The sequence below is a fragment of the Neltuma alba genome, unplaced genomic scaffold (genome assembly GCF_004799145.2).
Source record: "Neltuma alba isolate B1F8T4 unplaced genomic scaffold, ASM479914v2 tig00012239_pilon, whole genome shotgun sequence".
Taxonomy (NCBI): Eukaryota; Viridiplantae; Streptophyta; class Magnoliopsida; order Fabales; family Fabaceae; genus Neltuma; species Neltuma alba.
The window spans coordinates 28005-48400 of NW_021636768.1; the positions used below are offsets into that span (position 1 = coordinate 28005).

A 20396-nucleotide genomic window follows, 5' to 3' on the forward strand; every position below is an offset into this window, starting at 1 on the left:
ACCATGGGTAAAGAATATGTGTAGTTTTAAATTGAACATCTTAAGAAAATCTTAAGAAATATTGTAAGAAGAGTAACTTAATGAAGGTATCAAGAACTTTTTAATTCAATAGATAGATGAGTGTGTGCATCTTTTTCCTTATGAGAAGTGTTAAAATTGTTTTCTTTTCTTAAAGGAAGGCTATAGTTACAGGAATCATGAAATCTTCTAAATGAAGGGGCCATTAAAATTGGGAAGGTGAAAGGCAGCCATCAAACGTGCTTTCATAACATCACTGTGCAAATCAATTTGATAGGGAGATTAGCCCAGTGATTCTCTACTTACCGGATTAAAGCCAATAATTCAGCAATTGTCATTTGTCACTTCAATTCTGTAACCACATGTGGCATCATTCTTATTTATGAATTTAATAGGACATGGCACATACTTTTAATATTCCATCATTTCATGTGCATATCATCTTTCAACTAAATTGGGCTCCAATATTCAGTCCCAAAAATAATACTAAACTGGGCCACGTTCTATGAACTGCACCCAACTACTACTTCTTGTAATTTATCTAAGTAAATTAGTTCATTTCTCGTTTATATTCTAATCGGATAATTTCAAGATCCATTTATTTCTGTCTTTGTTCTAAGTATAATATATGGTTTGGAGAGTTTTTCGTATTTTATTTCAAGTACAGAATAACTTACTCATTCTAATATATTGATATTGAATTTTTTTATAAGATCATGTATTCTTCTATTGAATACAATTTTACTTAGCCACTAAATATGAATACGTCTCTCGGTAGTAATTCCAGTATTGGTTTGCCATATTATAAGAAAATAACATCTTCTATAGAACCCAAGCTGGTTAATCTGTTGAATTAGATTTTTCAATTTCATTACCGTTGTTTATCCGTAAATACTTTTTTTTTTTTGGGTAGATTCCTAATACTAGCTCCAATCCTTCATATAGGACCTTGTTGGACTTTTATTTTAATTCTAAATATAAGAATCCAATCCATTTTGTCTCTAATATTCATGTTTTTTTTTTCCAAGATAATCATGCTAACAATGATAGTTCTAACCAATACACTCAATTAGCAAGGATATTTTAAGAAAGACAACACTTATTTATGATAAATAACTAACTTAACTTTTTTCTTAATCTTCTCAAATTAGCTAACTAGCTCTTATAATTAGGACCGGAGGTAGTACTTGTTTTAATACAGACGTTGCATGTATTCGCTCATAAACATCTCCATGGGCCTCTACTCTATTACAGTGAACCCCAGACCCGGCCCAATACCCCAGTGGGAACACAGAAAGACTTGGGCTAATTTCATCTTTTCTTAGAGCGTTCGTAACTCTATCATACGATCAAGTTTTTTTTTCCCTTTACACTAAAGATGGCCCAAGATATTATTATATTACAAGTACAACATAATATAACTATGGTACATATCAATTGAATTCCTAAACTACACATCAAAAAGAACTTCTGGCCTTCTGAGTCTGTGTCTCATCCACACTGTCACTGCCTCTATGAACAATGGCAGAGGAGACAACATTTTCGGGTGTTCAAAACAAAGCAGATTATAGTTTCATGTTCAACATCGTCAACATATCTGCCTTTACGTCTTTGAAAGATCTGAAAATTTACAGAGAAAAAAATAATCGTTAACGTCTATCTAGAACAACCGCATCAGCAAAAGAATACACAACCCTCACAAGTTACAGCCTAGACACTAGAAAAATGAATCCCCTGCAGTTAAATAGTCGTGACTTAATAAAGAACAATATAAATGTGGTTGTGCATTGCATAATCCATATTATAAGTTCCACTCTTCCTCTGCTTTCTCTTTTACCTCTCCCCAAATGCATTATATGCAGGCAAATTGTCAAGTTAGAGGATCCAAAAACACTAGTGTCCTACGGATTGACAATATACTTACCACAAATTACCCAAGAAAATATAAACTAATTCTCTGTTTTCGAAGTTTCGATTCCCCATCACCAACATAATCCAGGAAGGTATTTCTTCCACTTTCTTGTTCACCTTTAATGTTTCAGCTCTTCAAAATTTCAAGAAGTTTTGTTCCCCACATTAACAATTTACTGCTAAAATCAAATATATTTACTTCTAAAATCTCTCCCTCTCCCACACACACACTGTGTACCTGCAATTCTAGTTTCTTGATGCAGCTAGTAAAATGCCATCATGTTTGCTGGTATTGTAACCTAGCGTTCTCTCAGTACCCTGGACAATGTCCTTAGGCATTTTACACGAACGTTGCCTTAAATGATCCTTTGAATCACTTCGACCATCTGCCAGTGGGTTCACATACAGTCCTACCCCATGATGGCGAAATTTGTTATCTTTTAGAGTGAACATTTCAACACCACCTTCTTTGTCAGCCATATCATGCACGGCATCTGGTGATAATTTGTTTCTTGAATAGAGCCTTGGGGTAGAACACCGTCCTTCTGTCTTCTTCCAGAATTTGGAACTCAGAAATTCAGAACCAGGTAGCTTGCAGCACATATCTTCTGCAGCATCAGTCTTGCTAAGCCTGCCACGTGATACTGCCAAATCATGTGATATCTCATCCAGAGCCGTCTCTAGGCCACGTACACGTGTCTCCAGAGAGTTCATCCCACTTTGGGAGCTTCCAATGAATCGCTGTTTTCAAGAGGGAGAGACATAAGTCTTGAATGTTGCGTAAGAACAAATACTGTAGCCACAAGAATTGCCAATGATGCTTTGCATGCAAGAAAAAGTTTGTTTTAGACAGTGTTCATCGAAAAATACACAGGAAAATTTTTAGGAATCAGCACAAGACCTAAATACATGTTGAGCCTTTTTGACAAACCCAGAGGAATGAGCTGACACAGAAAGTAACAGCACTGACCTAGATAGGTGCTATAATGGGGACAGGGTTATCAGAAGAGGTTTTGAGTAGCTTTTTCAGAAACATGCATATCCAGCCATTGTAATGTACCTGGACGAGATTTAATAGATTGGATTGCTGGTTTTCAATTTGATTAAGCTGTTCACGGATCAAAGATAGAGTCTCAACATCTTGCGGGTTCTCACAAGCTTCATTTACATTATTGTCCAACATGAATTGTGAGTGAGGGATGTCGTCTTCACAACATGGAACCACGCGAAACCCTGATCTTAAACCACCAGATTTATGCACTTTCTCATCAGATTTCTTGCTAAAGAGGGCGCGCCTGGCTTCTGTTCTTGGATTCTCACAGTTCTGACTCAGGCATGGTTTAGAAACTTCTAAACCACACCTTTTAATGTCATCTTCCCTCTTCATATTCAATGGGAAGGAATTTGAATCTGGAGTTTCGAATTTCCTATCAAACAATTCATGGTCCAGCTCACGTGATATCACCGAATTTAGCTTCTTGTCCTTGCTCTTTCTAAAGCTCTTTCTTTTGGCCGTTGATACAAATGAAACCTCACATGGAAGGGGCTTGTTGGTGGAGATTATTTTCCTTGGTTGAGCAGATTTCAGGCTGCTATCCACTGAACTTTTAACGGAACGCTGCTCCTTACCATAATCTGGACCTATGAATAAAGCCAACAACGGAAAACAGGAATTAGACTGCTTCTCGCATGGTCTGCATTAAACAAGAGGTACAGGAATTAAGATGAAAAAGAGCTTAACTTCAAATTCTACGCTTGATGATAATATTTTTCATAATTCAATTATCGTTTAATAACAAAATGGATAGAATAAAAGACGGCGGTGATGGAAAAGAAGCTAAAGAAAATAAAATTGAAGTTGAAAAAACTGTTTTAGTGTGATTTTTTCCTTTACATTCTTACCACTTCTTGTTAAAACAATTTCCACAGATTAAGTTATTCTTACTTCTACTGTTCTAATTTATCCGTCCCCTTTTAACGCTTCCACTCATGACTGCCAACTTGGAACAGAAAAAATCGGAATCACAGATGATTTATAATGTCTAAGTCCCAGTAACCGTGTGACATGGAGGTTAACCAGCAGAAAAAGAAAAGAAGATGAAATGAGATTATCTGAACAGTTTAAATGAAGAAGAGCAAATCAATTAGCATGATCATTTTCTGAATATTAAAGCCTTACCATCTGAGTAACGTGCAGGTGTTGCAGGAGCAGAATCATCCTTGGTTGAATCTGTTACCTCCTTCCACATCTCCATGGCACGATTCATAGTGTCCCGAACTACCTTGATCTGTTACAACATTTCGGTCCCGATCAAGACACTTGAAAAAACTTCAACGGAAATCGATCAATCTCCCATGTACCTTTTCGTTTTTTTGGGAGAAGGAGGGGCTCAAGAAATTTAGTTGCTACAAAAGTTAAAAATCCCCTCCTTACATTTATTTAGCCTCAAAACGAGTAGGCAACGAAGCGATTTAGTATAGATTCTCTACCTACACTATTTTCTAGGTAATATGAGTTAGTCACAAGGTTTTATTCATCAATAAGAAAAAACGAAGTTCAATACCTTATCAAACCTTCGGTTCTGTAACGAACTCATACACAATTCCTTATGCTGAGATGCCAGATCCCTCTCCACAAGAGCAACCTTACCCAACGCCTCCGCCGCTGCCTTCCTGACCGTCCAATCCTCATTGCTCAGAAACTCAACAAGGCACGGCACCAGCCAATTCAACACTACGTGGTTCGACGCGCCACCAACACCAACAACACTCCCTATCAGCACCAACAACGCCGCCTTCGCTTTGCACACCTCATTCTTCAGCAACTTCCCCAGCCTAGGCAGAGCACTCTTTTTCAGCGCCTCAACGTCAGGTTCCGGCGCCGACTCAATCGCTGCCGCAAGGCACAGCGCCGCGCCCATCTGCGAGTTGGCGTCCTGCTCCTGCGTGAGAGTCTCCATGAACGGCTTCAAAAACCCCGTCAAGAACGGCGGTTTGGTGATCCGAGACGACATTGCAGCAATAGCATCGACGCAGGCAGATCGAACAGCGGAGTCAGGGTCACGGAGGCGACGGAGGACGGTGGAGATCATCTTAGAAAGAAATGGAGACAGGGCGTCGCCGTGGAAGTGAGAGAGAACGGTCAACAGATGAACGCATTGCTTCCGAACCAGCGATTTGGACGAGGAATCAGTGTTATGAATGCAGGAGAGGAACGTCGAGAAGGTGTCATGGCTCAAGGTGCAAGCAATGGACTCGAGCTCTGCGACGGCGACGGCGAGAGTATCTCGGTCGGAGAGTTTGTTGAGGCAAGCTATGACCCGCTTCTTAAGATTAAGAGTCGACCCAGCAGTGGAAGCGGGTTGGGGTGAACTCAACGAGAATCGTTTGGCGGGAACTACTGCCATGGTGGGAAGCGAGGCAGCGACTTGGCATTCGTTCTCGAAACGCTTCGGTGGGGATCGTTTTTAGGCCGTTTCTACGGATTGTGATAGTTAGTGATTTTGGCGGCATTGAAGCATGGTGAGGTGTTAATGTGTAAGGCGGGTGGTTGTTCAGTGTCCTTTATAGAGCATCATTACCATGAGAGCAAGCGGCGCGGTGCGTATTTTTCCACGAGATGCGATAAAATTAATTTATAATACCACCTCTATTTTTTAATATAAAATTAATTAATTAATTAATTTGAATAGATTAAAAAATTAGTTAAATTAATTATTTGTAATAAGTATCTATTATTTTTTTAAAAAAATTCTTACTAATTAAATATATTTGTTAGAACTACTATTATTATAAGAATTGTATTAAAAAAAATAGATAAATATAAAAAATAAAATGAAGTGAGATATCATGTTTAGAACCAAAACAAAAGTAAAAAACTTTGTATATTAAAAACCAAAGTAGTATTAATATGTTCATGTCTTGTTTGGTAATAGTGATTTCAGTTTATATCTAATATAATAATAAAATAGAAATGGATAGACTAACGAGCTATTTGCTGAAATGATTAGCGATTTCATCTTATAAAAAAAGATAAGTTTGAATTTTGATAAACATATTTATTAGAATAGCTTATATTTAAATTTTGAGAAATGCAATAATCAGGAGGCTCCAATCTAGAACGCTCCCGACCTTATGTGAATTAGAGTGTATTTAGATAAAAACTAAATTATAATTTTAAAAGTGATTTTATAATATACGAAATTAATATACGAAAATAATTTTATCTCGATTAATATAAAACTACTTTTTAAAAAATTTTGTTTTACCCAAACACTCCTTTAGTCTCAGTTGCCTAAAGTGATTGGGAAATATCCGAAATTAAAAAAAAAAAAAAACTCAAAAGCCCGTCTCCATTTAGTTAAATGTTTAAGAAACTCTCCCAATGTAATAAAATAAATAAAGACTCCTCAAATTATTCTTTGAAGAATTTGAAATAAGGACAGAAGAAAGGGGATTATTTGCCATTTGTATAATTCTATTTACTACCATCATCATTTGTTCAAAATTATTAATTGAAATTATCACTACTATATTAATCGCCTTGTAATTTAATACTGTGAAAGTTTTTTTAATAAAAAGAAAGTCGTAGATTTAATTCTCCTTATAATTTCAAACTATGAGGAGCCATGTCTCTACGATCACACTTGTTTCCAGTAGTTTTCATGCCAACTATTCATCATGTTCCGTTTAATATGAGAGAGAGAAATGGGAAGAAAAATTTTAATAAACTCAATTTAAAAAATTAAAAAGATGGGGTTAAAAACTTTTAATTAATTTTTATTATTCTTTTATGTTACTTTTTCTCTTTATTAAAATTTTAAAACCTGCTTTTTTAATTTTTTAAATAAAATTTATTAAAATTTTCCTTTCTCTTCTCTCCTTTCCATCTCCCTCGTACCAAACAGTAGCTTAGTATCATCACACATCGATCTTAACATTTTTTATCTCTAATAATCCAACTTATGCTTTGTTGTCCCTTTATTTTAGACTTTATGTATGGCGAACTGATTTGAAAAGTCTACCAATATTCACAAAAATGCCGTCAATCATATTTTCAAAATCTTATCATCTATAACCCACCTGAAAAAAAAAAAACAGCCTAAATTAGCTATTTTGAATTAATCAGCCCAGCATTAACCTTTTTTTTTTTTTGAGAAAAAGGGGAAATGATGCTCGTGTTAAAAATGAGAAAACATACAGGGTTAAAGAGTTACAATAATAAAAGGCAAAAACAGGAATTAATTATAGGTGAGAACAAAAGAAAGCTAACAGAAGTAAAAATAACACTAAATAAACTTGGGACCTGTGACAAATAGTTTTATGTATTTTTTTTTTATATCATGTTAACATTTTTGCATGGGGGAAGTCGTTGTAGTTTGCACTGTGTCCTTTAAGTCTTAAATCAACTTTTTTTTTTAAATTAGAAATAATACTGGGAAAATTTGAAGTATATATGAGACTCAGTCCAAACATCCCAACCGATGGGAGTTTGATTGATGAAGTAGGTTGGCATCAAATCAAAATACTAACTCCTGTTTTTAATACTACCTCCGGTTTAATTATAAGAGCTAACTGACTAATTTAAAGAGATTAAAGAAGTAAGTTGAATTAGTTATTTGTCCTAAATAGGTATTGTCTTTCCTAAGATATCCTTACTAATCAAGTGCATTGGTTAGAACTACCATTGTTAGAAAGACTATTTTGGAAAAAATATATATAAATATAAGAGACAAAGTGGCTTGGGATCTTATATTTAGGACTAAAATAAAAGTCAAACAAGGTCTTATATTAAAGATCGGAGATAGTATAAGATCTAGTTGACTAATTTGAAGATATTAAGAAAGTTAGCTGAGTTAGTTATTTGAAGTAAATAAATATTGTCTTTTCTAAAATACTATTACTCCTCCGGTCCTAAATATAAGACCCTTATACACACTATATACGGGTCTTATATTTAGGACTGGAGGAGTATTAATCATGTGTTTTTAAATTACAAATTGATAGTAAATCCTTAATATATGCAGCTACTATAAGAATTATTTGAAAGCAAAATAAATAAATATTAAAGATAAAGTAAATTGAAATCCTATATTTAAATTTAAATTAAAAGTCAAACTAACTCTTATACTACCTCCGGTCCTTAATATAAGACCCTGTTTGACTTTTATTTTAGTCCTAAATATAATACCCTCAATTCACTTTGTCTCTCATATTTATACATTTTTTTTCCAAAGTAGCCCTTATAATAATAAGAGTTCTAGTCATTATATTTGATTAGTAAGGATATTTTAGGAAAGACAATACGTATTTAGGACAATAACTAACTCAACTACTTCGTTAATCTCTTCAAATTAGTCAATTGGCTCTTATAATTAAGATCGGAGGTAATATTAAACAATAGAAATAGTAATACAAAAGGAATAAAAAGGTCACATGAAGCAACATGTCCAAATTTTGCACCAATCCATGTACTTTTTTCAAAACCTGTTCAAAATTATTAGCTTTAAGGCTTTAGCTATTAGTATTACCCACTTGCAGGATTCCTTTGTCCCGGGGAAAATGGAGTGGTAAAAAAAAGAGGAGAGAAAAAATTTTCATGAGTTTAATTGAAAAAAATTGAAGTAATGGGGTTATAAAATTTTAATTAATTTTTCTTACTTTTTTATTTTATATTTTCCCTTTATCAAAATCTTACGGCTCCACTTCTTAAATTTTTTAAATAGAACTTATTTAAATTTTTTTCCGACTTCTACCCTCCAATTTCCCTGTACTAAATATGGGTTTAATTTGAATCCTCAATCCAACAGCTGCAAATAAGCTAGGGACAAATCGCTTTATTTGATTTTTTTAATATCATACAATTATTATTTTTAATGCATAAATTACTTAATTATGTTGAATAAATTAAGAAATAAAACTAAATTACTTAATTACAATAAATGTGACCTGATTTTTCTAAGATATTTCTGTATAACATTATATTATATCAATTTATAATGAGGTAAATTAATTTAAGAAAAATAATAAATACTCCTCTGGTCCTTAATATAGGATCTAATTCTTGAGTTGGTTTTGGTCCTAAATATAAGACCCATTTCTTATATTTATCAATTTTATCTAAATTACCCCTATGGATACTCTCTCAACCATAATCAAATAGAAGAGGGAGAGGGGTAATAAGAAAGATGATTATGGTGTTTTAGGAAAAATGTGTCACTTTTCTTATAATTAACTAATTTACCTAACTTCCTTAATCTTATCAAATTAGTTAAATGGGTCTTATATTAAGGATTGGAGGAGTAGTAAAAATAAAATGAATTAATATATTATATTTAGGATCAAATTTAGTCCGGAAATAAATTCCTATATTTAGAATGGAAGGAGTAATATTTTTTGCACTAAAATTAGAATAAACTAGTCATTGCAGTCATTAAGGGGCATTTTTCTTTTTTACTTCTAAATCAACATATTTATTCTTAAAATTACAAATAATGTTGGGGGAAAAAATTCAAGAACGAGTCCGAAAATTCGCATCATTTGAACCTCATTATTATCAACTAGGTTCACATGGATCCATCAAATCAAAATAATATAAAAAGGAATAAAGAGGATATCACATGCATGAGGTTACTTGTCTAATAATTCCCAACAAAGAAGGGATTGACTTGGGCAACAAGCACAATAGACACTATAATAGTTCATGTCTTTTATATTATATTGATATATAATGTCTTACACAATAGCTTCACATGATTAGATATTGACCCCTTCATTTCTCTTTCCGGTTTTGCGAAATCCGTGAGAGATCAAGATTTGCTTTTGTTTTGCTTCATGTGACGAGAGGTGAAAATAACAGGGAACAGAAAGTGTTTTTTTACCCAAAAAAAAATAAAAGGGAAAATTACACTTGGATTTTAATTAAGAGATTTTATTAGTATACGGTCTCTTGAATTATTAAAATTAATCTCAAGTCTTAAGAGATCTATGGATAAGAAATTGTAATTGTAAGCCAATAATCTTATCCTCAATAGCTTCCGTTATCAATGTTAACTCTTTTATTTGTCAATCGTGCTTATACATATTATTACTTCGTTATACTGTGACTTGTCAATTAGATCATAATACATAGTCATTTAGAACATTGTAATTTGTCAATTGAGCCACAATAAATATCAAGGCATGCTTTTTCACTTGACAATTCTATGGCACAAAATGACAATCTATATAGATACAACTAACAAGTAAAGAAATTGGAATTGATAAGGGAGGGTGCTGAGAGTAACAATTTATATATTAACGAAGGTAAGATGTTCAAATCACAATTGCAATATTTCACCCAAATTAAAACTCATATATTTAGCTTTATATACTTAATCAATTAAGACATATAGGATTTTATACATACAATTTACTCTATGACAAATTTTATTATTAATATGATTGGCGCTTCAAAATCCATTTGTTCCAATGTAATTGAATACAAATATAAATTTTATACTTGAGTGTAGAGCTGGTAATATGAAAATAACGGGGTTAGGGTTAGTTAAAAGCTAACCTGCCAGTAAACGAATCTTTCCAGCCCGCATCGCTAGGCCCGCAACCTTTTGCGAGTTAGCCCGCCAACTCACGGGCTAACCCGTATATATATTTTTTTATTTTTAAAATTTTAAAAATTATTATAATTGTATTATTATATATAATATTATATCTAAAAATTAAAAAAAAACCTATATAATTTATTTGGTACTTCCAATCAAATATTTTAAGAAAAAAATAAAAATCTCATTATATTTTTTAAAATACTGAATAAGAAAAAATATTAAAAGATAAAAAAATTTAAAAAAAGTAAATAATTTTTGGCAGGTTGATGGGTTGCCTTAGCGGGTTAGGTTTGGCTAAAAACCAACCCGCTTTCAAACGATACTTTTCAACTCGACCCATATGGGTTGAACCCGTTACGGGCCAACTCGCAACCCGTGGGTTGGCCCATATTACCACCCCTACTTGAGTGATCATTCAATATGAATTCTAAATACCAATTAATATTAGGAATAAATTATTCCTAAATAATCAACCCCTAAATGGAAGAGATAACTAGATAAGTCCAACAAATTGTTAAATAAAATTATACCTTAATAATGAGGGAATATTGTGATGAGTCGAATCATCCAAACTAATTGTGGAGCATGTGAAAGAGAAAAAAAGTGAATAAACATATTGTCAAATGAAATGGTCAAACTTCATACAGAAAAAATAGAAAACAATATTCCTCCGGTTCTAAATATAAGACCCTTATACTAATGTGTATAAAGATCTTATATTTAAGATCAAAAAAGTATTATAGAGAAGGAGGATGATGAGGGCTTTTTTTTTCCTCTCCAAATGATACTCCAATTACACATATTTTAATGGAATAATGACACGAAAAAATTTCCATGAAATATGTGAATTTCATATTATAACTATGGAATTTGTATTTTCCCCGCAGTATGTCAGGATTCTTTTAGAATTAAGGATTTTTTTTTCAAATGATCTTACTGACCTTATGGTAAAACCCAAAAGAAAAGAAAAGAAAAGAAAAGCTCTCTCCCATTCACTGTCAAAGTTTCGGGCTTTTGGCGCCAACCATCGAAGCTCTTGCCTCCTATTGCATTAACGGCTAAAGAATTACTATTTGAAAACTAAGCGCCTTAAGATGAAAAACTAATTAACTTTAAGAAATAACAACTTTAATTAATGTAAGGGGAAATCACAAATAAAGACCCTCAAATTAGCAAAATCACTCTATGGTCACCTGAATATGCGAAATTACCATGAGAGACCCGGTCTCAAATTGCAAATAGCAAATGTTGGTGAAAAGACGAAATTGCCCCTCAGTCAATCAGATTCATTAATGAAGGCTGAGACAAACAATGTGATCGTGGAGAGCTTGGAGGAGAAGATTGGTGGTGCACATGGTTGAGAATCAAGTAAGTAATGCTTGTAATGTTTCTAAGTATACTCTTCTTCTTCTCTACCCTGTAAGACCGAGGAATGTGATGTTGTTCTTGAATGTGGTGAGTGGCATTGTGGGTTGTTGGGTGATAGGTATGGAGGGAGTGAGCGGTGGAGTTGATCATGGAATAATACTGTTTAAGGAGGGTTCGGTTGGGTTGAGATTCAAAATATTAGTCTTTGTAGTCAGATTGTTGACCTGTGATTTTCATGACGCAGGTTGCCACTGATCTCTGTTAGGAATATCACGAATGGGAGAGTGGGGGAGGGGAAATGGAAGGAGGTAATAATTATTAGTTTGAGTATGAAGTTAACGGTGGTGCAGTGGGGGGAGAGGAGTAAAGATCTTGTCATTTAGAATGTCCAACTTGTAAAACCCTAATGTCAAGTAGGGGAAGAGAAGAGTTAGTTGGTCTTGATTTGTAAATGCAAATTTGATTGAATAAAAGTATAGTGAAGCTAATATATTTTTTATATGTAAATTGTTGTTCCAGGTTAGGATGACAAAATGAACTGTTACAATGGGTCAAGCTGTTGGAAGGAATTGTTTTGTTTTTTCCATGTTGGTGGGTATTTTGAAAGAAACAGTGAAGGTGAAGTTAAATACGGTGGAGGGAGTGTGAGAGCAAGCATCATAAAAGAAGGGATAACACTGGAGGAATTAAGAGGAACAATATCACAGTTGGTACACAATGATGCTAAAGGGTGCGAAATTAAGTACACGGTTAAGTTTGCTGAGGGCACACTGGTTGATCTTTATGATGAAGGTGATATTTGCAATATGTTTAGATATAACGATAGCAGTGCTCATTTGTATGTAGCAGCGAAAGGGAACCAGAAGGAAGGTGGAGCAGTGAATGATGGAGAAATGTAAGTGGTTAAAGTTTTGCAGTTGATAGTTATTGTTCGGTAATGGATTATTGTTAATACCCAAAGAAATGTTGTTATCATGTGCACTGCGCAGCAGTAGAAAGTTGTTATTTGGTAATGAATTGTTGTTAATTTAGATATAAATCTTGTAATTAAGGTAATGAAGTTGCGGTTGGAAGTTGTAATTTGGTAATGAGTTGTTTACTAATTTCCATTCAAATGTTGTTATATTGCTTAGTTTGTTACAGTAGTAAGTTGTTATTTTATAATGAATTGTTGATATTTCCCATACAAATCTTGTTATTATGCTAACTTTGTTACAGTAGAATGTTGTTATTTGCTAATGTGTTTTTGCTAATTTCTATTCGAACGTTGTTATTATAGGTGTAGGGGTGAGAATTTGTTTGGGCTGTCGGGAGAAATGACTGAAGGTGTGGTGAACCTTGGTGATAACTATGAACCACTCATTGTTGACTATGGTGCTGAATGCCTAACGTATGAAGGAGGGGGTTTAAGTCAGACAAACTTCAGTGACGGTTCAGGGAGTGAAGGGACATTGAGGGGTAATTTGAATTGCATGAAATGGGTTGGAGTTTTTGCAGGAGTGGGGCAATATATTCCACATGCCCAAGCTTTTAGGGAGGCTGTGTACAGGTTTAGTATTGCACAGAAGTTTGCAACGACATATGTGAGAAACAGTAGGGAGAAGATGAATGTGAGGTGTAAAGTGGAAGGGTGTCCATGGAAGATTTGTGCAAATGCTGTTGGGAGGGATACTCTTTTATTACGCGTGACCACATTCGTTAATGAACACATTCATTCAGCGCAAGATAACCTAGATGTCACTTTTGCTGGCAATGCTGCGTTGACGTCATCAATAATACTTGAGGAGATAAGGAACCACACCGAAAAGCGTCCTACTGAAATAAGGAAGACACTGGAAAGGGAATATGGTGTGAGGCTAACATATGCTCAAGCTTACAGAGCAAAGGAAAAGGCCATGGAACACATACATGGGAAACCGGAAGAATCCTATATGTTCATACCATGGATATGCCAAAGATTAAAGGAAACTGATGATAAAACAGTTGCTGAATGGGCTTCCATTGGTAATACATTTGAGCGGGTTTTCATTGCATATGGTTCGTGTATTGAGGGTTTTTTGAGTGGTGCAAGGGCTATATTATATGTTGATGGAACTCATTTAAGTGGTCCATATAAGGGGACACTACTCTCAGCGTCGGGATATGATGCAGATAATGACTTGTTGCCTTTTGCAATAGCAGTGGTGAAATCAGAGAACCTTGATGACTGGACTTGGTTTCTGTTCAAAATTAAAGAAATTGTTGGTTCGGTGCAGGTGACAATTGTGTCAGACCGACACAATGCCATAATAGGAGCTGTCCAAGCAATATTTGGAGGTGAAAGACATGCGTATTGTTATAGGCATGTGAAGGAAAACTTCAGCGCTGAACAAGTGAAAGTAAACAGAGGTAAAAGGACAAGCCAATGGTCAAAAGAAGATGCATTAAAGGTTCTTGATAGAGTAGCTTATGCAAGGGTTGATAGTGACTTTGATAATGCAATGGCAGAGCTGAGAACTATGTCTCCTGAGTTACATGATTGGGTTATCAATCAAGGTGATGTGAATATGTGGGCAATGAGCAAGTTTCCATTTAAAAGATGGGACAATATAACAACCAATATAGCTGAGTCTTTTAATTCTTGGATGGTGAAGGAGAGAAAGCATAATGTGGCGCAAATGATCCATGAGCATCGGGAGAAAGTAGCAAGGAAGATGCATGCATCATATATGTGTATGAGTAAGTGGAGGAATTGTGTTGGGCCAAAAACCGAGGCAAAGGTTTTGGAGAATGTGTATTTCAGTAGGTATATGAGCTGTGACAATTATGGAGGCGGAAGACTGTGTGTACATACATCTCGTGGAGATCAAAGAGTAGACCTTGGTCTACACCAATGTAGTTGTCTTGGTTGGCAAATGTCAGGAATTTCATGCTGCCATGCTTGTGCAGCCATTAAGACTGTGGGGGGAAATGTATATGAATATGTTGAAGATTGTTACAAAATTTCAGCACAGGAGAAAATATATGGCAGGAGCATGGTTCCAGTGGTAACAATCGATATGCCTAACCCAAATGACTATAGGTTTGAGAATCTTGTTGAACAAACCCTGCTTTTACCACCAAATACAAGTAGGCCTCCTGGAAGACCAAGGACTAAACGGCAGGAATCACAATTCCAGAACAAAAAAGTCTACCATTGCACCAGATGCCACCAACCTGGACACACAAGGAGGAGTTGCAAAAATCCCAACCCATTTTGAAGTTCATTTCTACAAGCGACAACTAATTTTTTGGTGTATATACACTCCACTCTTCTTAATTTTTTTGGGAGAAGGGTGTTGCTAGTTGCATAGCTACACAGCTATTTTTGCAAGTAATATGTTTGCTGACAAGGAAAAAAGAAGTCAACGACGTTGTGAATGTCTTTTTGTTATTGACTATTGCAAAATCTGGTTGTTGTAAACGGACCTCTTACTTTTTGCTAAATGACATTGTATTGCTGTAAATTCCCTTGCTTGTATTGTAAATGCAGACTGCTTACTTGTTATATCAGCAAATAGAGGTTGCTGTCAAACCACATGTGCTTTGTGGTTATTTGACTTAGTATTGCTGTAAACTCCCTTGGTTGTATTGTAAATGCAGACTGCTTACTTGTTATATCAGCAAATAGAGGTTGCTGTCAAACCACCTGTGCTTTGTGGTTATTTGGCATACTGATATTGCCAATTGGTTAACAAAACTTGTTATTTCGCAAAGTGAAGTTGTCACTGGGTAAACAAAAGTGGAAAGGCTGTCATTTAAACAGGAAAAAAATGAACTTCGCCGCTTCCACTTCCGAAGTTGTTATTTCGCAAAGTGAAGTTGTCACTGGGTAAACAAAAGTAGAAAGCCTGTCATTTAAACAGGAAAAAAAATGAACTTCGCCGATTCCACTTCCGAAGTTGTTATTTCGCAAAGTGAAGTTGTCACTGGGTAAACAAAAGTGGAAAGGCTGTCATTTAAACAGGAAAAAAATGAACTTCGCCGCTTCCACTTCCGAAGTTGTTATTTCGCTAAGTGAAGTTGTCACTGGGTAAACAAAAGTGGAAAGCTGTCATTTAAACAGGAAAAAAATGAACTTCGCCGATTCCACTTCCGAAGTTGTTATTTCGCTAAGTGAAGTTGTCACTGGGTAAACAAAAGTGGAAAGGCTGTCATTTAAACAGGAAAAAAATGAACTTCGCCGCTTCCACTTCCGAAGTTGTTATTTCACAAAGTGAAGTTGTCACTCGTCAAACAATAGTAGAAATACTGTAACTTCATTCGAAAAAATTGAAGTTCATGTATCGCTTAACCGGAGTTGTTATTTAGCATACTGAAGTTGTCAGATGTTAAACAAAAGTGGAAATAGTGTCATTTCATAAAAAAAAGGTACTTCATATATTGCTTAATGGACTTGTTAATTGGCATATTGATGTTGTCATACGTTAAAGAAAAGTGGAAATCGCATCACTTGAACACAATTTCAATGATGTCAATAAAAATGTCATTTCACCATTACTAATTGTCATAACTGGGTAGCAGTTAGGCCAGACAACAAGTTCACTACACATAATGATAACGCAGTAACATTATCTACAGTCAATGTCCTTCATGGCCCAAATTCTTTTTCTATAGGGACTTTCTCCTCCTTTTGGACGTTCGCCCCTTCTGTGGATGTGGAATAAGATTCAGCGCATCCTCACGGCATTCATTGTTATCATGGTTCACCAGCCACCACATCAGATCACGCCGAAAAGCTGCCACATCTCCCTGCAAAACAGATTCAACAGCAAGTTAATCTTACTTTGCCCCTTTACCAGTCACAACAATTAAGCAAACCACATCACCTGGGTGTATTCTAGTGGAAGATTGGGTTCCCATCTGCTGAGCCATATTAGGACATGCACCCCACAGTCCCTCCTAGGAACAACACCACCATCACAGTTTAACAATTCGAGAATAAATATAGGAAATCAGCAAATTACATGTGCAGTGTATGTATACTCACAAATTACTCTGTTGAGGTACATCAGGCCGCACAATTTCCAAATTTGGCATTTTCTCAGTCAAATCTGGCCTAACCATGCCAATAATGTTGTGGAACCTTTCTCTCTACACATATATCAGATATTCATCAACATCACTATAATTTCAGACAAAAATAATACAATGTAATATGCCCAGGTGATTCTTACACATCCTGCTATGGCCATTTCCTGAGGGTCATAGGTGACTGCTTGCTTCTTCTTAGTTATGGTCTTCTTAGACTGAACAGTTCCTCGCATGGAATCCAGGACATAGAACTTCATGGTGTTGGGTTCAAGGGCAAAGCAAAACCAGTGCTCACCAACAAGTGCAGGACCCATAACCAAGTCACAGTCACCTATGTTGTACCCGACAAATTGAGGAATTATTTGTCGTGCATGGTAGTTAGGGTCCCACCGAGCTGGGTCACGGATCATTAACTCCTAATAAAGAACACAAATTGATTTTGTCAGTTTGCAATTAGTTTCTTTAGACGGTTATTTGCCTTAACAGTGTTGTTACTTTATATACTACACTTGTCATTTGCCTTTGAGGACTTGTAATTTTCATATACAAACTTATCATTTCACAAACTAATGAAGAAACCTCACCATGAAGTCCGCATCAAAAATATGCCTCCTTACACGCCCTTCCACAGCCTGTTGCTCATCCACCACGGCCTTACAAACTAATGACATGACCCTGTTACTAACTCTGTTATTTCCCCCAAGAGAATGCAGCAAGCGTCGGGTAAATCTTCATCATACATTTTAATCAAAGGACTGACAATGGTTGAAGTGAGTTAGCATATGGGTTATGTTAACAAGTGATAACAAAACCCCATCACAAAAGCTGAGTATCACAATACTTACTAGTCGCCTTCATCACCTTTCACACTTCGGCTGACAATGGTGAAGAAAATGTCTTTATCCTCTGCAGGCCTCTTCAACCTTGTTTGTGCCTTCAACTCCAACCAAGGAGACTTAATTTTGTTGAAGCGAACCCTGCTAGATCTCCTTACTTGTTGTGCCTGCACACCTTCAGCTGCTGTCAAAGGTTCCACCCTGATGGGGGTTTGCCTCTCAACAGGGTCAACATATTGTGACATTGCTAGGGGGGATATAGTGATGGCTCTGTCACCCTTCGCATCATCACCCTTCAACATTAGATGACAGGTTTATGGGGGTAGTAGGCGTGGGTATGTCACCCTCCATTTTATCATTGTCCTTCTGTGCACTCTGTCCCTCATCCTGTCCTGACTATCTTCATCATTCTCTCCATCATCCTTTTCCTTGCCTTCCTCCTCACTTGTCCCATCATCACTCCCCCTGTCACCTTTCTCCTTGTCCTCCTCCTCCTCCGCTCTCTGTCTCATCATCACTCCCCTCGTCATCTTTCTCCTTCTCCTCACTACTCTCACCATCACTCCCTCCATCATTCTTCTGCACAGCTTCACTAGTCTCACCAGCATGCTGTCTCTCCTCTTCATCGTCATCTTCAGACCCACTAATATTGATGCGAGTGTCTCAGCAGGAGCCTTTCCTTTTCTCTTCCCATCTGCCTCTCTGGATGTGCACCTTCAACAGCTCCTCATCTACCCATATTCAGTCAACCTCCTTATGGCTTTCTTCTATCCTCTTTCATAATCGTGATGCACACCCTGCTTCAGCTCCTGCATGACAATGGCGTTTATCAATTTACTAGCAACATAATTATACCACATCATGATCTCACTATTGCAGATGACAAGCTCACTTTACCCATGACAAGTTAAATATTATAAATAACAACTTCAGTATATGAAATTACAAGCTTACTACACTATAACAAATTACAACCTCTCCCTATTGCGAATAACAAGTTCATCAGTAGTATAAATAACAACTTTGGTATGTCAGATAACAACTTTACTATATCAAATGACTAGTTCAGTTTAGCCAATCACAACTAATAAATTATAATTAGCAACTTCGATACATCAAATAACAACTACATTGTAACAAATGACAGGTTCACTTGACCCCATCACAACTCAGGCATAATCAATAACAACTTTATCAAATAACAACCCAAACCTGAACTTTACCGAATGACAAGTTCACATTACCCAATCACAACTTTGGTACCGTTTTTAACAGGTTAAGTTTATCAAGTAACAATGTCAACTATAACAAATGACAACTTCACTAAACCTAATCACAACATAAGTTTTATATATACCAAGTCAATTATCAAATGACAACGTAACTATCACAAACAAGAAGTTCACCAAGAATATCACTCTACCAAAGATATACATACCGGGTCCAGAGAATCAACATTTATCCTCTCGTCTTTGCCAGACACAACATCACTCCCTTTCTCACCATACAACAGCCCCCTAACGCTCTTCCTCTCAGTATTTGCCAATTCTTTGATCTTCTCATCTGTCCAGTATTGGATAGCACTGGTGGAGCCTCGCTGTGAACCTTGATGAGGTTAAAATGCTCACCGAAAAAAGCTGCAACACCACATATCATCACCAATTACATTGTTCATATTGCCAATAAAGTATTGCACAGTGAGAAACAAAATAGTCATACCAGAAGCAAGTATACGCAGCCACCAACAGTACTGCTCCCCTGCCCATCATTACCCTGTCTATACAGCTTCACAAAGTCAGCCATTTCTTCCATAGGTCCTCCATAACATGTGTTGCCCAATCATACTTTCAAAGTCATCCATCGTGGAACGCATGACTCTCACCAGCCGCTCACTCACTTCTGAGCTAGATGACGGACATAGAAAGGTACCCAGCGTGTATAGGACAAACAAGAATTCAAATCTGTGATCTTCCTCCCCAGAAATAATGTCATCTAGTATTTTGCTGAATGGCACTCTCCGATATTGATTCTTCAAGTTCTTGTACATTTCATCATCCTCCGAAACTTCAATTTTAATCTTCTCCCCACCATGGCGTATTCCTAGGAGCTTGTCAACATGTTTTGCTCCTATTTCCTCAGTTTTCCCCGTATTGTAAATTGATGTGTTGGTGGGTCATATGATCTTAGCATAGTCACAAGGAGATCGCGGGGAAGTCTCTTCAATCCAACCTTCAACAAGCTTCCAAATCCTATCCTCTCCACCCTATCCCTTAACTCATCATTATTATTCACAAAGTGCAGTAATTTCTTAAAACCTTTCAAGGACACTCGGGTTAAAAATGATGGTACATATTTCTTTTTCTTCTCCTCTTCAATCTTTTCTGGCCTTCTTTTCTTCGCCTCCTCTGTGTACCTCTTCCTCTCCTCATCAGACAAAGCTCTCCATGCCTTTGACACAGCGTCTCTTTTTTGTTTGCCTCTGATATCACTATCACCTAATGTTGCCAAATACTCCCTTCTGAATAGCAACCAGCCATTGTGTGCCGGCTTTGATCTGGAGGCTCCCTCAGATGCCATGTCCTTTTTTCCTGCAAAATATTCAACATAA

The 20396-nt window shown here is 36.1% G+C and overlaps 2 protein-coding genes across 3 annotated transcripts; one reads left to right on the forward strand and one right to left on the reverse strand.

The window, feature by feature from the left end:
• Window positions 1–1397: 1397 nt before the first annotated feature.
• LOC114725285 (TORTIFOLIA1-like protein 4) lies at window positions 1398–7407 on the reverse strand. 2 transcript variants are annotated; one of them, XM_028911782.1, is made up of 6 exons: window positions 7403–7407; window positions 4494–5378; window positions 4109–4217; window positions 2990–3570; window positions 2168–2670; window positions 1398–1638 (listed from the first exon to the last, which is right to left on the reverse strand). In XM_028911782.1, exons 2-5 carry the CDS (start codon window positions 5334–5336, stop codon window positions 2176–2178), a joined length of 2028 nt encoding a protein of 675 aa, XP_028767615.1. In that variant the 5' UTR covers window positions 5337–5378; window positions 7403–7407; the 3' UTR covers window positions 1398–1638; window positions 2168–2175. The 2 variants fall into 2 exon arrangements, with proteins under 2 accessions (XP_028767615.1, XP_028767614.1); XM_028911781.1 differs by lacking the exon at window positions 7403–7407 and having other exon boundaries at window positions 4494–5435.
• A 5217-nt stretch (window positions 7408–12624) lies between these two features.
• LOC114725288 (uncharacterized) lies at window positions 12625–15596 on the forward strand. Its single transcript, XM_028911786.1, has 4 exons — window positions 12625–12795; window positions 13186–15067; window positions 15412–15447; window positions 15522–15596. Exons 1-4 carry the CDS (start codon window positions 12707–12709, stop codon window positions 15594–15596), a joined length of 2082 nt encoding a protein of 693 aa, XP_028767619.1. The 5' UTR covers window positions 12625–12706.
• Window positions 15597–20396: the final 4800 nt, after the last annotated feature.